General features: G+C 42.3%; 1 protein-coding gene across 4 annotated transcripts in view; it reads right to left on the bottom strand.

Moving 5' to 3' along the window:
* Positions 1-14,622, bottom strand: part of TC2N (tandem C2 domains, nuclear) — a 39,555-nt gene that overhangs the window by 14,824 nt on the left and 10,109 nt on the right. For 2 of the 4 annotated variants that reach the window (XM_083735315.1, XM_083735314.1), the window contains exons 2-4: positions 4,451-4,572; positions 3,120-3,347; positions 706-882 (exon numbers count right to left, since the gene is read on the bottom strand). In XM_083735315.1, coding sequence (XP_083591441.1) covers positions 706-882; positions 3,120-3,347; positions 4,451-4,517 — 472 coding nt within the window. In that variant the 5' untranslated portion in view covers positions 4,518-4,572. The remainder of the gene's footprint in view (positions 1-705; positions 883-3,119; positions 3,348-4,450; positions 4,573-14,622) is intronic. The other 2 variants (XM_083735316.1, XM_083735313.1) reach the window with 1 other exon arrangement.

The raw sequence follows: 14,622 nt of genomic DNA, 5'->3' as shown, positions 1-14,622 counted from the left end.
GACAACTCAGAATAACTTATGATTTTTTATAAGGAAGATATTTTACTGTGCCAGCCCCATTAAAAAGAAGGGAAGCTGCACAACTTTCCTGCAGGAGTTTTCTTGCCAGCTCCCAACAGTTCTCCACTAACTTGTGTCCACACAAAGAATAACTGTGTTGTATACATTGTCTGATTGCTGCCGGGTGACAAGGTACAGGGGAACAGGGCAACTAAACCATTTACTGTTTGCTAGTAGCTGTGCTGACCTGGGCATTTGTGGGTGGGAATTCAAAGCAGCTGTGACCAGTTTCAAACACCTGGCCTATTGACTAAAATGAACGAGTGCTGCTCAACATTGGAGGTTTTCTCTCTGTCTCTCATTGTCTCCCTTTGTTTGTTTCTGAATGTGCAGAGGGTGCAGTACTTGGGCCTGATGGGTGGTAGGGCATGTGGTGTTTATAGCTCAGGGTGAGAACCTGGGCATTTGGAATACTGACAGGCCCATGCAAGGTGAGGGGCAGCTAGGTAGACTTGCCCTAGGCCTCAGAGGAGCTGGCTGCAAGTCTTCATGAAACAGTGGTGTGCTCCCAAAAACCATTGAGTTCATGGCTGAAAAGGGTCTTTCAGGTACAATGCTGCTGTCCAGGTCACTTATTTATTTCAGTTGCAGATAATGAAGAGGCAGTGGTGGGCCGAATAGTATTGCCACTAGTTTATTATTTACCTGACCCGTATAGTTTTCTTTTGTTAGATTTTTCTGGGCAGTACTGAGTCGAATCTGGAGAGAGAGAAGGCTGCTGGTACATGTAGAATGGATTATACACCACATCAACAAGAGGTCTTTGCTGGTATGCGTTGGAAACATCTGCTTTCCGGTCGCCAAAATGTGCTATAGCAGAACCTGCAAGGCATGAGTTACATTATTAGGCAAGTCAGCATTTCACCTAAGTGTTGCGTAACATATCAGCAGGTCAGTCTACAGAGTCAAAAAACAGATGTTTCCTCTTCCTAGGTTGCATGCCTGTGCAAAGGTCGTAGCTGAGTTGGGAAATCTTGTAAAGTTATAAAAGGTTTTCCCGGACCCAAATACTTTTAATTGAGTATTGATACCAAGGGATATTACATTCATAAAAAGCTGAAAACAAATATAGAGAAGGGAGGTGCATTACTTTGCATGGTTATTGACATTGGCAGAGCATTAAAAATTACTTTGCGTATCCTAGTGCTTTACTTGGAGCTGCTACTAGACACTTATTTTGTGCCAATGGTATGGTATGCTCAGTGTCATGAAGAGCACAGAGAAGAGCTGGTTTGTGTCCAAGAAAAGTGTGCAGTCAAAGGGGTGTTCTAGATACACTGCTGCAACATGAAAAGCACGTACCCATGTAGGTATATCCGACATCACATCAAAGAGTGCCCATCAGAAGTGCTTCTGCCAGGGCCAATGCTGACAATGCTGCCTGCGCATTGCAAATACACATATGCATCAAGTGCCCTTTAAATGTGATGCTAATCACACCAAATACCTATATGATCTTCACTCAGAAGCAAATCCCACTGAGCTCAGTGGGTCTTTCTCTCAAGTAAAGGTATATAGGATTGAAGCCAGGGGATATATCCTGAGCAGACAAAGTTGAAAAGAGGAAACAGGTCCTGAACAGCACCAATGACTGGGTGGCAGTCGGGCTTCATTATCCTAATATTCCTATACAACAGGAGCATGCAGCTTTCCTCTGTGTGACTGAGCACTTTTAGGTCAATTGCACAATTTCTGATATTGCCTAGAGGAATAGGCAGGATCTTGCGTTAAAATCCAAATGAATAAAGAAAAAGAAATGTGACAGCTATCTGCCTCTGGGCTATGAGAAGGCACTGTTGAGTAAAATACTAGCATACAAGGCACCTTTTCCAGAAGGAAGTTTTTAATGTTTGATGTTTTCGTATTTGTTGGAAGTTGCTCGGAGTGCCTGGGGCAAACAAATAATAAAATTCTTCTTACCACTAAAACTACCAAGGAACACTTTTGAAGAATGAAATTCATCAATGTAATTGTAAAATCTGTATCTGTTCCAGAAAAACACTGCAGAAAAGGGGAAGATCCCAATAATTCTGTGTGTCAGCTGGCACAGAATATATTTTTTGACAGTCTTAGCCTTAATTCTGCATGATCTACTTTTTTACTTTAGGACTTTTAGCTACAAACAGGTAAGGGCAAACATTTTCGGCACGGCAACATATTTTGAGTTGTTTTGCAGATCCTAAAATCAAGAATGCATTGCCTGATAAACCACCTGACTTGCAGAACACTCCCTGGCCTGAGAGTCCTTGAGGTGCACGTACTTCACAATAGGATACTATTTCCTCACTCAAAGGTCTCAAGGAGGGGCGGCGGGCAAGAAGGAGCTTCCAACACACACACACACAAAATCCACCACACAAAAGAATACATTGTCATGGGAACCATATCTGCATGAAACAAGACCTTGGCTCTACCTTCCAACCCAGATTAGGTAGTGGAAATAAAAACAGTTGGAACACAAATGATGGCCTGAAAAACACAGGTCTAATTATTTGAAGGGGTTGTAGGGAATGACTAACGCCAAACTCTGATTTAATCAGAAGCCAAAGAGGCTAAAACATTATTGGCAAAAGCCAGGGGCTTTCATTTTGGTGTGAATGGTTACACAAACGGAAGGAGGGTCCTAAGAGCAGGTTTTCATCCTAAGAGCTGCATGTTGCGTAGAATTTCCCCAAAGACACACAGCGGCCTGAAACACTGTGGGTATTAAACAAGTTGGAATGCATTGCGGATGCAGGCAGCTCAACTCAACCAAGTGCCTCTGAAACTACCGTATTTTTTGCTCTATAAGACTCACTCTTTCCCTCCTAAAAAGTAAGGGGAAATGTGTGTGCATCTTATGGAGCGAATGCAGGCTGCTTTCACTGCGTAGCGACCCCTCTTGCTGTTCTGGCTTCTGAGATTCAGAATATTTTTTTTCTTGTTTTCCTCCTCCCAAAACTAGGTGCGTCTTGTGGTCTGGTGCGTCTTATAGAGCCAAAAATACTGTACATAGAGTATCTCTCAATTGAATAAACAAGCTGCTTTTAAGTCTGTTCTGTTTTCTTCCAGTGCTTTACCTTGAATTCCTCCAATGTGTGGATTGCCAAGGTTCCTGGGCTGAATGTAGGCAAGCTTGAACTGAGGAACCACAAAGGGCACATCCTTGCCACCTGGCGGGAGCTTGGAGAGAAGATAATCCTCTGAACAGCCAACCTGAGGTTTCACCAACACAGAAGACAAGGGAGGCTTCTCTACAACATTTGATCTATATTTGGCTGTAACTTCAGACTCCTTCTCCAGAGAAGCTGTAATTTAACATAAAAAAGCATGAGAAGCACATTCAAGCCTTGAATGAACAGTCTGAAATGATCTTTTGTGTTTTTAACAGGATCAGAGGCAAATAGGTTTTTCTATCCTGTTAACTGCACCCCCAGAGAGGGAGCAGCAGGCACTAAGTATATCTGTCTCAGGAAGATTTGCAGTGGTTCTAAAGTGCTGTAAACCAATCCTTTTCACGGTTCAAACAACTGCTTCGGAGAAGGTTTAGAAGGTGATTATTGAGAAGCAAGCTGTCCATTAAACTCAACATCACAAATGCAAAATTTAAATTGCAACCTTCACAATCTACACAAGAATGAAGAATGTGTTCTACATGGAGCTGTCTTTGAAGAGGGCTTGGAAATTGCAGCTGGTGCAGAATCCTGGCCCATCTACACAGGCTACTAATTAGTTTCCGGACCCAGTTCCAAGTGCTGGTTTTGACTTATGTGGGTCAGGGCCACAATACATCAAGGGCCACCTCTCCCCACATGGGAGACCCAGTCCCTTTGTTCTTCATCTGAGGCCCTTCTCTGTGTGCCCTCTCTGAGAGATGTGCGGAGAACAAGAGAACAGGCCTTCTCAGTGGTGGCTCCACATTTATTGAATACCCTTCCTATGGAGGCAACCCCTGGCACCATCACTATCTGTTTTTGGGTGCCAAAATTTGGATCTGCTTATCTTTTAGCAAGGTGAGGTAGCATTGGATCTGTATGTATGTATGTATGTATGTATGTATGTATTGTGTGTGTGTGTGTGTATATATATTACTTGTGGAACTGAGGATGTTTTATCCTTGCTTTTAATGCTCATTCATTTGTAAGTTGCTTTGAGTTTCATTTTTATTTTATTTTTGCAAAAAGCAACTAATAAATAATGTTGGCTATCACCCAATTGCCTTACAATGGCAACAGGGTATTTAAACATTTCACCCTACTAATATAACCTGAAAAAGAGAGTATAAATGAAATTTTGAAAGGCTGATGCTCTAAATAGAACATAGCATTTCTGGTGATCAAAACGATTGTAAGACAGCTGCCAATAAACCCACGCCAGTGTTAAAAAACATGCAAAATTTAATTGAACTCACCATCATGCTTTTCTTTCTCAACATACAAACATGCACTGCAACAGTTCTTGATGCATTCTGCTGCCATTACTGCTTCTAACACAAGCTGGAATGCAGTCAAGAATCCAAGTTAGAAATCAGCCCTGAAAATTAACCATTGCTTTAGATGAGCATACAGGAATTGAAAAGGACAAATTTATTTCATTTGTACAGCATTTCATTTACCCACCTTCTATGCTGTTCCATACAATACAGTGGTACCTTGGTTTGCATACGTCTTGGTTTGCATACGTTTTGGATTACAAACATGTCAAACCCGCAAGTGCATGTCCCAGTTTGCAATCTTTTTTTGGATTACAATCCACTTTTTTTTTGGATTACGAACAAATTTTTTGAGGAGGCCCCATTGGCGAAAGAACACCTTGGGTTACAACCTGTTTTGGTTTACAAACGGACCTCTGGAATGGATTATGGTTATAAACCAAGGTACCACTGTGCTTAGAAGCACAGTGTCCTAAATTAAAACACTTGCTTCATTGGGGTTTCTAGACAGGAACTGGTAAAAAAAAGCGCTAGGCTTGTGCAAGATGTCACACAGGCAACTCACAGCTTTTGGTGCTACTATGCCCAATTTATCTCCTACAAGGAAATACTGTTAAATAAAATGTGCTTCTATAAGGAAATACATGTGACTTCTAAAAGGAAAGGAAAAAAACTCTCTGAAATGGGTCATGTGCCTAATAAACATGCACTGAGCTATTAAGAGAACAGAAGGCCAGCAGCAGCAGCAGCAGCAGCAGCAGCACACTCCAGGCATTTTTATAAACAGGTGTGAGGAATAGAAATTTCAGCTTATATTTCCTTCCTTCCTTCCTTCCTTCCTTCCTTCCTTCCTTCCTTCCTTCCTTCCTGTGTTGCAACATACTCCAAATGCACTGCTGCAGAATTCTTCTAGGGTGATGGAATTCAAACCAGGCCCACACAACCCAAGGATGGCCCTATCAGTCCAAAGCAACCAAATATCTAAAGAGAGGAGCATCTCATAAAGAATTCACAGAAGGAGCACACACAAATGCAGTGTGAGCTATGCAAAGTAATGGCCATTTCACACAAATCATCCAACATGGAGCTGTGTTCCTATGCCATTAATTGTAAAAAGGTAAAGGACCCCTGACAGTTAAGTCTAGTCACGAACGACTCTGGGGTTGCGGCGCTCATCTCGCTTTACTGGCCAAGGGAGCCGATGTTTGTCCGCAGACAGATTTCCGGGCCATGTGGCCAGCATGACTAAGCCGCTTCTGGCGAAACCAGAGCAGCGCATGGAAATGCCATTTACCTTTCCTTTGGAGCGGTACCTATTTATCTAATTGGACTTTGATGTGCTTTCGAACTGCTAGGTTGGCAGGAGCTGGGACCGAACAACGGGAGCTCACCCTGTCACGGGATTCGAACCGCGACCTTCTGATCGGCAAGCCCTAGGCTCAGTGGTTTAGACCACAGCGCCACCTGCGTCCTTGCCATTAATTGTACTTGGGTGTATTTTATTGGGTTCTAGCCACTGTTTCAATCTGCTTCTTTTTTTGTCTCAGTGGTTTCCTACTATTATTATATTTTGCAGTCTTTGACTGCTTTACACTGCCTATTGTAAACTGCCTTAAGGACATTCATGTCAAAAGGTGTGATAGGATTTCTATAACTAAATGCATCAGAATGTTGAATTTTCACTATTCTAGCATAGGGACTTGACTTGGTGACCCACTGTCATGGTACGTCTTGATAGTATCAAATATTTTTCCATATCAGATTCATCCCTGCTCTTTGTTCAGGGTTTTGATATTATCCTGTCACCTGGCTGCTAGACCAAATACAACTCACATTTGTATAGATGTGAAGATAAAAAAAATGCTCTTGAGACTAAGAAATGTAAGATCAAAGTTGCTGTTTTTTAAAAAATAAAACTCCACCAGACACACTCCTAAAGAATTTAATCATTACTACTTCAATGTAGTTGGACTAGAGAGCATAAATATGTTAACGATTTCCAGATTTGTTTTGTTGGACAACAAGTTAATCAGATAAATCTGATATCAAAGCCTTAATTCCCAGACGCAAGACGCAAATATTTGAAGAGGAAAGCAAATACTTTTAACAATTAAGTAAAAAAAATGGCCATAATAGGAACCAACTGTAAAGAACATAAACAATCAAGAGCTGAACATGATCTCTAGAGAAAAGCAGGTCTGTTATTGTGGTTGCTATAAGTCAGTAATTGATTATTAGGGCTTTTGTGTGTGTAAGTCATCTTAATCTTTGAACATAACACCCCCGCAAAACAAAATACTCAGCAGCGACAATACAGTGTAAAATTACAAGTTAGCAGTCTGAAGCCTGAGGTTTATTGGGGAGTACCTCTGGTGGGGGGACGAAACATCATGCTCCTTCTGGGATAGTTTGTCCACCTTTGGTCCCCACCCTGCACTCAGTTCTCACCTGGGCCTCCAAGAAGCTGTCAGCATGCAACAGCGGCCACACCCCAGAAAACAGCTTTGACGGGCCAGCTAAACCACGTGAGAGTAGCTGATAGGTCTCAAACCCTCAGTGAGTTAGGGTCTTGCCCTGCATGTGAAGATAGGCTCTGGTGGATTGAGCGGACAAGACCAATAGCAGGCCCAACAGGGAAGAAGGCAGTTTCTGCATGTGCTGCAGAGGGAAGTGTGGGGCAGATGGGGCTCATTAAACTGGGAAGGTAGCCCATCTACGAGAAGGAAAACTCTGATCCTAAACCTCTGCTGCTTTGTGGGATAACTTTGGGAGAAGGAAAGGCTAAGGAGTATAAACCCTACAGAATTCTGGAGTGGAGTCCCCAGGATGGTTGGGTGGTGCCTTGTACATCTCCTTCTGGAGACTCCTGCAGCCAAGCTGGTGCCAAACATATTGCTCTGCTTTCCTTTGGACCACATCAGGGAGGCCAAATAAGTTATACAGAGCTTGGATTCCTCAGCAAGATGAGCCGACTTGCCACTATTTTATCCGATGGTATTCACCCAGAGAAATGTCGGTCCTGTGCTAACAACGCCATAAGCCTAATTAGGCCCATGTGTTGGACATTCTCTACCACTGCCACAAGCCTAGTTCAGACTTCTCTGAACTGTTTAACACGTAGTGGCCTCAGCAGTCCCAAGGATGCAGCTGAACAGAGGAACACCCGGGCCATCTCCGTGCAGATGCTACTGATATTTCTCAGCACCGATTTGCACAAGAGTGCCAATAAATTCTTGCAACAGCTATGGTCACACAAATCACTGCCAGAAAGCGGATATCCTGCAATTAACAACTTTTCTTCTACGTGTACCAAAGCTAAAGAGATAACCATTACATTTTTTTAAAAAGTGTAAATACAATAAAACCACCATATAATAATAATAATAATACATTTCTTGTGGCATTTGAACACCACTTTAAAGACGACTTCTTCTTTTTTGCACAATGGCAAGAAGTTAAGCTCCAGAATTTCTGTCTCTCAACACCTGCATTCTGCATCCACAGAGAGATTCAGGTTGTAAAACGAAAACGTCAACAGCCCAACTGTTAACATTAACTAAATACACGAGTTATGCCCAAACAAGATAAACGACTGTTTGTGAAGTGGAAAAGTATTTGAATACCTGTATACATAATACTAGGCTCAACCGGTAAGAACACGTGCTTCAGGGAGTGAGGGACAGAAATTCTAGCATTTGTTTTATGGGATTGGCGGGGTGGGGGCTGAACACAAACCTAACGTACAACAGCAGAAACAGGGAGATTGGTTCTCTGGAATTTGCCTTCTGCTACCCTGCCAGAGGAGCAATGTACCAGCATGCATTTCCTTGGAATCCTGATGATCAAGCTGCGTAAGAACAGTCCTATTAGATCAAACTAGAGGTATACGTAGTTCAGAATATTGTTTCCCCGCAGCAGTTGTTAGAAACAGAGATATGAAAGCCAGGAGCTAAACGGCACCTTAAACCTAGGTTATGGGTGCAACAATGGAATGGCTAGGTGCCCTTTTTTAATAACAAGAATAGAAAGCTGATAATGAATGAAAATGTTATGTTCATTTTTCACATGGTCCGGTCCTTCCCCTGCCTGCCCCCCTAATATTCTTAAGAGGGTCTCTTCTCCAGTCTTCGGAGAGTGGCTGGAAGTGGGGAGGCAGAAAAGGTCCTCCTTTCCTTCCACTCTGCAGTTTTAATCTGAAATCTTAGGTGCAGTACTGCGCCCCGTGCTCAGAAACTGCTCGCTCTAGTGAAATTCCCTGTTGCAAAATGCGCCTTGAACAATGGGAGTTTTGAACACTGTCCCACAGAGACAATCTAGGGAAGCATGCATGCAGGACAGGAGGGTAATAACCCTCTCCTTCTCTTCTCAAGAAAAATTACCCCTCTATCTCCCTGGCGGTAATGTTGCTGCAGGGAAGAGGTTATGTTTGGACAATCAAAGGTCATGCTCTTTGACCTGCTCTGCCCCATCCCTCTACTTGAGACCAATATCTCTTTGATATTTTGAGTGGGGTGGGCAGGGGTGAATTTTACCTTTAGGCAGGATAGATTATATTTGGCTTTTAACTGTTAAATGATGTTATTGGGATTTTTGTGTGTCTTCAGTTTGTTGTCTTCAGGTGTTCCTTTAATTTCTTTTAAAAAAAAAAATCCTTCCAGTAGCACCTTAAAGACCAACTAAGTCAGTTCTTGGTATGAGCTTTTGTGTGCATGCACACTTCTTCAGATACACATGCACACGAAAGCTCATACCAAGAACTGACTTAGTTGGTCTTTAAGGTGCTACTGGAAGGATTTTTATTTTTTTTTTGACTATGGCAGACCAACACGGCTACCTATCTGTAACTTTAATTTCTTATTTACATTAACCATTGTAAGATGACTTCGGGGTCCTTCTGGCAAGAAGGGAGCACAAAAATAAGCTCTAAATTAATTGGTTTATCATGACCAGTGGCCATCGATAGTTTTAGCCTCCATGGATTTGCGTAATTTTCTATACCTCTACCGCGACCTTTTTTGTAAACTTAAGAAAAATCAAACCTTTTCTTGTGGGGTGGTTGCTCCAGCCCCGTGACCATTTTGTCTGTCCTCCTTTCGTTTTTAAATTTAAAAATAAGGGTTATTTCTGGTTACTTCCTTATGTCTGGTTGTTCTTTGTGCTTATTTGATAGTTAGCCATCCTGAACATTAAAAAAAGAAAGGCAAGGTATAAATATTAGAAACAACAACAAGGGACAGGGAGGTGCGCGTGCTTTATTACCAGATGCAAAAAAAGCAGACAGTCAGGATATGCCATTTCAATCTGGGTGGAGTTTGCTTCCATTTCACCCTCCTGTTTTTTAAAAGGCCTTATTGTGCCTTAAGTTCCTTGAAGTGTATATCCATGTCATCCCTCTCCCTTGTTCAAACAAGATACGCTGAATGTATTCCCTGTCCTCATGTTTTCTACTACACCTGTGGTATTATTACCCCTTATTAGGTAGATTAGCTTGCTGTTAACCTCTGCCTTGCCCTAATCCTACACAACACTATCCCAATTGTTCAGCCTGTCCAACTCAGTTCCATCTTCTCCTGCATCATCAGGTCATAGGCTCCAGAAGAATTTGATCTACCCTGGCTTCCCTCCATGCAAAGCCCACTCTCTTAACTAACATGAATTATTCTGCTTTCGATGAGTTTCAGTGGCGACTTCACTGCCTTAGGAAATATAAGTGACATTCTGCTGAAATGCTTGTAAATTAAAAAGGTTTCACAGATGGTTTAACCTAATTCACACAATAGCAGGACAATTTCAGCTTCTGCTGTAGAAGAGCGTCTAGCTCAAAGCTGCAAAATAAACTGATGGAGATTCGGTTGTGACTAACCTTAGCTAGATCATGGCTCAAAGCAAAAACAACAAAACCCATATTTTTTTCCCAAAAAACAACAACACATAGTAGGGTGTGTGGCTAATTAATTATCATTTGCAGGGGAAATCCCCCACAGGCTTCTCCAATGGAAAATGACCCCAGTACACTATTGCTACTTAGGTGTTCGAATAATTTTATTGGGAGAGAGAGCCTACAAGCAGTAAATCAGAAGGTGTTACACAAAGAATGGAGAAAGCAGTAAAAAAAGAAAAAGGCAGAACAAAAAAAGTACTGGTATGTTAGTTATTTCTTTATACAGGCAATATAGGCACATGATTAAACTACATGATCTGGCATAGATGTAACCTTCAAAAACACTTATAACTCAATTCAACCCAGTTACTGGGAAGGCATTCTGGGGCAATGAGCAACTGTAAGATTGTTATATTTCTCATATATTACACTATATGAAGGCAGTTGGGATACTGGCCTTTATAGGTCTGTTGATCCTTATGCCTTGTTATGCAAGCAAGCAAGCCACTAACTAACTTGGGCTAGGAACTAACTTCCTCTTTGGGTTGCTTATTGCATAATTACCTGTTACGGTGATCTATATTTTCCCTCTCATATTCCTCATAATGGTCTTTGCCAAGAAATGAAATATCAGGAGCGGGTTCTTCAGTTACTACGAATACCACAACTTCTTCAAATACCTTCCTCTTTTCAGTTTTAGAGGGTCTGAAATTTTTCACGCCCCACTTTCTGAAAGATTAATTTGGATTCCAGCATTTTCCCAGTTTCTCCAATTTGTAAACTGCCAAACCGAAAACAGCTCAGCAAGACCTTCAGGTTTTTTGTTGCATGCATGGGACTGCAAGACACTGTGTGGATGCTAAAACATTTTTCAGGTCAAAACCATGGCTGCATCATAGAATTGTAGAGTTGGAAGGGACCTGAGGATCATCTAATCCAACCCCCTGCAATACAGGATTATGAAGCTATCCTATATGGGGATCGAACCTGCAACCCTGGCATTATCAGCACCACACTCTAACCAACTGAGCTATCCAGGCTGAAGAGGAACATTCTCGCCTGGCGTCTAAAAATATGCAATCAGTCACATCATAGTTCTTTGCAAATAACACCCTCAATTTGCAGAATCAGGTCCCAAGCATTTTCATATATAACTGCAAGTACTCTAGTTAATTATTAGAACACTACTCATATGAATAGACAAGTGGGGAATCCAAGAATTTGTAGCACATTCCCTCATTCATAAAAGTAGTGATTTTTAAGACTTGTGCAAATTGTAAAAACCGGTACAGGATCTTTCTTCTCAAGTGTGCCTATATAAGAAATATGTAACTGTGCGGTATAAAGTAATTGACAGATAAAGTACAGTGAGATTAATTGGAAGTCATTTTTAATTCTTTTCTCTTTTATAATTGTTTTCAGTCTCAGGAGTATAAAGGATGTTAGCTATACTAATTTTGTTGTTCCTTATATTGTGGTTGTTTGTTTGATTTGTTTGATTGATTTTTCTATTGTTTGTTTGATTATATGTTTGTTTGTTTTTCCATAAATGTATTTATTTTAAATCAATAAAGGAAAAAACAAACAAACATAAAAGTACCGGTAGCAATTTTTAAGACTTGTGCAAATTGTAAAAACTGGTACAGGATCTTTCTTCTCAAGTGTACCTTAGGTTCACGAGTAGAGGCTTCTCATGCAGTGTGTTAAGTTTTTTAGTTACTCAGAGCACTTCTGAATCACAGTGCAAGGTCAGAAACGTTCGCCTAACTTGCATTCTTAAACCCCAAGTTCAGGAGAAGAGATGGGGCTCATCATCCTATGCTCTCCAGAAAGGGAAGGGATACTTTCCAGGATGAGCATGGCAAATAAATTTGTAGCAGTGAACCAAGAATGTCTGCTAGCAGCATATTGGCCATAGTCCAATCTTGATTAAAAAGCCACATCATAAAGAATGTCACATGCCATGAATGTCAGATTCAATGGGTTATCTCTCCATCAGCTTACAGTCACTTGGTTTGTGTTTATGGGGTGTGCACCTGTGAAACCAAATGCCTACAAGACTATGGACAACCTGAAAGGCAAATTCACACTTATAACCATCTATGCATTTTCATAGACCCTTTCAAAGGAATAAATCTCTCCTAAAACAATTATGAGAAATGCAATCAGTGCCACTACCGATCCTCAGGAGGGGGTGGAGTTGCGGGCTCACGACCCCTCCCACACTCCCGCGGGGCTGAGGTCAGCCTCGCGGGGTTACAGGGTTTCCCCAGTCACCCCCCACGTTCCGGCGAGGCTGAGGACAGCCTCGCGCGATTCAGGGATTCCCCAGTCACACCCCCGCGTGCCAGCCAACCGGCTGGCGGCAGGGGCGGGCCTCCTAGAGGCCACATAAGGTCGGGGCAGCCACCGGCTCGCCCCTTTTCTCCCTGGCAGCGAGCGCGAATACTTGGATCGTCTTCTTAGCGCGGCTGCCTTAATTTGGATTCCCTCTTCCGTGTGCCTCGGCTGGGATTCAGGAGACTCTCCTTCGACCTCTAGCCCCCCCGCGCCTCCTTCAAATCGTCGACGCTACTCTCCCCCTTACCAGCACAGCTACTCCTCCTCCGGGGAGCATCGCCAAGGACCGTCGAGCAGCGAGCCGCTTCAGCGCTTGCTTGAGGTTTTTTCTGGCGGAAAAAGGGAGCTTCGGTGGGCGCCTTTGGGGGGGTGTTTGGGCGCTGTGCTAGAGGCGGCATCTGCAACCCCTGTATACTGCATGCAGCCGGTCGTCAGCGCTTTGGGGGAGGGTCTCTGCCCATTGCCGGTTGCCTGAGGAGCGTCTCAGTTCTGAACCACGTGGTGAAGGCAGGGAAGCCATTTTAAGTGAGGGCAGAGTAGCGTTTTGCCAGTCGCCATCTTGGGAGGCCTCAAGCGAAGCTACGGCAGCCATTTTGTTTAAGGGGAAGGGGCCTGGCAATTGCATTTGAAACGTTTTTTTTTTTCTATATTCTTGACTTCTGTTTAGGAATTTACTTATATTGCCGTGGTTCTGCCTGAATTAATTACTGTGATTTCCTAGCTGCACGCCCCCTAGCCCCAACTGGGGACGCTCTCCCAGCATCTTGGGAGGCCTCAGGAGAAGCTACGGCAGCCATTTTGTTTAAGGGAGAGGGGCCTGGCAATTGCATTTAGAACGTTTTTTCTATATTCTTGCCTTTTGTTTAGGAATTTACTTATATTGCTGTGGTTCTGCCTGAATTATTACTGTGATTTCCTAGCTGCACGCCCCCGAGCCCCAACTGGGGACGCTCTCCCAGCGCAGCTAGCCGGGAGCTGGGCAGCCTTATTCCTACACCCCTAGCTGTTAATTTATATTAAGCTGATACACAATTCATATTGCATCGCTTCTGCATTTGCCAGTTACTGTTATTTAGTGTGGTGTGTGCTTTAAATTTTATTTTACGTGGCGTGCTGAGACTTAAGCTCCAGTTTCTTGCGGGGGTTTTTACCAAACTCTTGGCGGACACTGCCATCTAGCGGCAGAAAATATAATTGCAGCCCTTTTCTCTAGCTCAATTTAGATCCTTATTTTCAGTTGCAGCCACTGATCGCTGGTAGACGCAATTTTTTTTTTTCAAATTGTCATTGCTGGGGCTTGATTATAAAAATAGGTAAATAAATAAAACTAATAAAAAATAAAATAAAATAAATAAAAAATAGAGATATAATAAAATAAATAAATACAATAAATAAATAAATAAATATTTTTTTTTTAAATTACAATAATAATAAATATATATATATATATATAAAATAAAATAAAAAATAAATAAATAATAATAATAATAATAAAATAAAAAAAATAAAAATAAAATAAAATAAAAAATAAATTTATATATATTGATATTCCTTTTACCTTTATTTTGTACTATATCACTTTAAGATAGGCCAAGTGGACAAGCACGCCCCGTCACGTTTTCGAGCCTGAAACAATCAGCTTGAGATTCTTTCTAAATATCGTTCTGCCTCTGGTGGTGCGCTAATCTAACCCGGCGCGCCGCGCAGCCTTTTGGCTTTTGCCTTCCTGTTTGCGATGGAGGGCAACAGTAACCCTCAGGCACCTCAGCCCGGTAATGTCCTGGTGCCAACAGGTCCGGGCAACCCTCAGGCCATGGCCCAGTTACTTTCCGCTCTGCAATCCTTTTATGCCCAGTGTAGGGCACCCATCACTCCCTCTCCAAACATTGTTGAGGTGACTCAGGATATTATCCCGGATACTCTCCCCAGT

The sequence above is a fragment of the Podarcis gaigeae genome (genome assembly GCF_964106915.1).
Source record: "Podarcis gaigeae genome assembly, chromosome: 1".
Classification (NCBI taxonomy): domain Eukaryota; kingdom Metazoa; phylum Chordata; class Lepidosauria; order Squamata; family Lacertidae; genus Podarcis; species Podarcis gaigeae.
The sequence above is the reverse complement of the archived record's forward strand: the minus strand, read 5'-3'. Positions and strand labels throughout refer to the sequence as shown.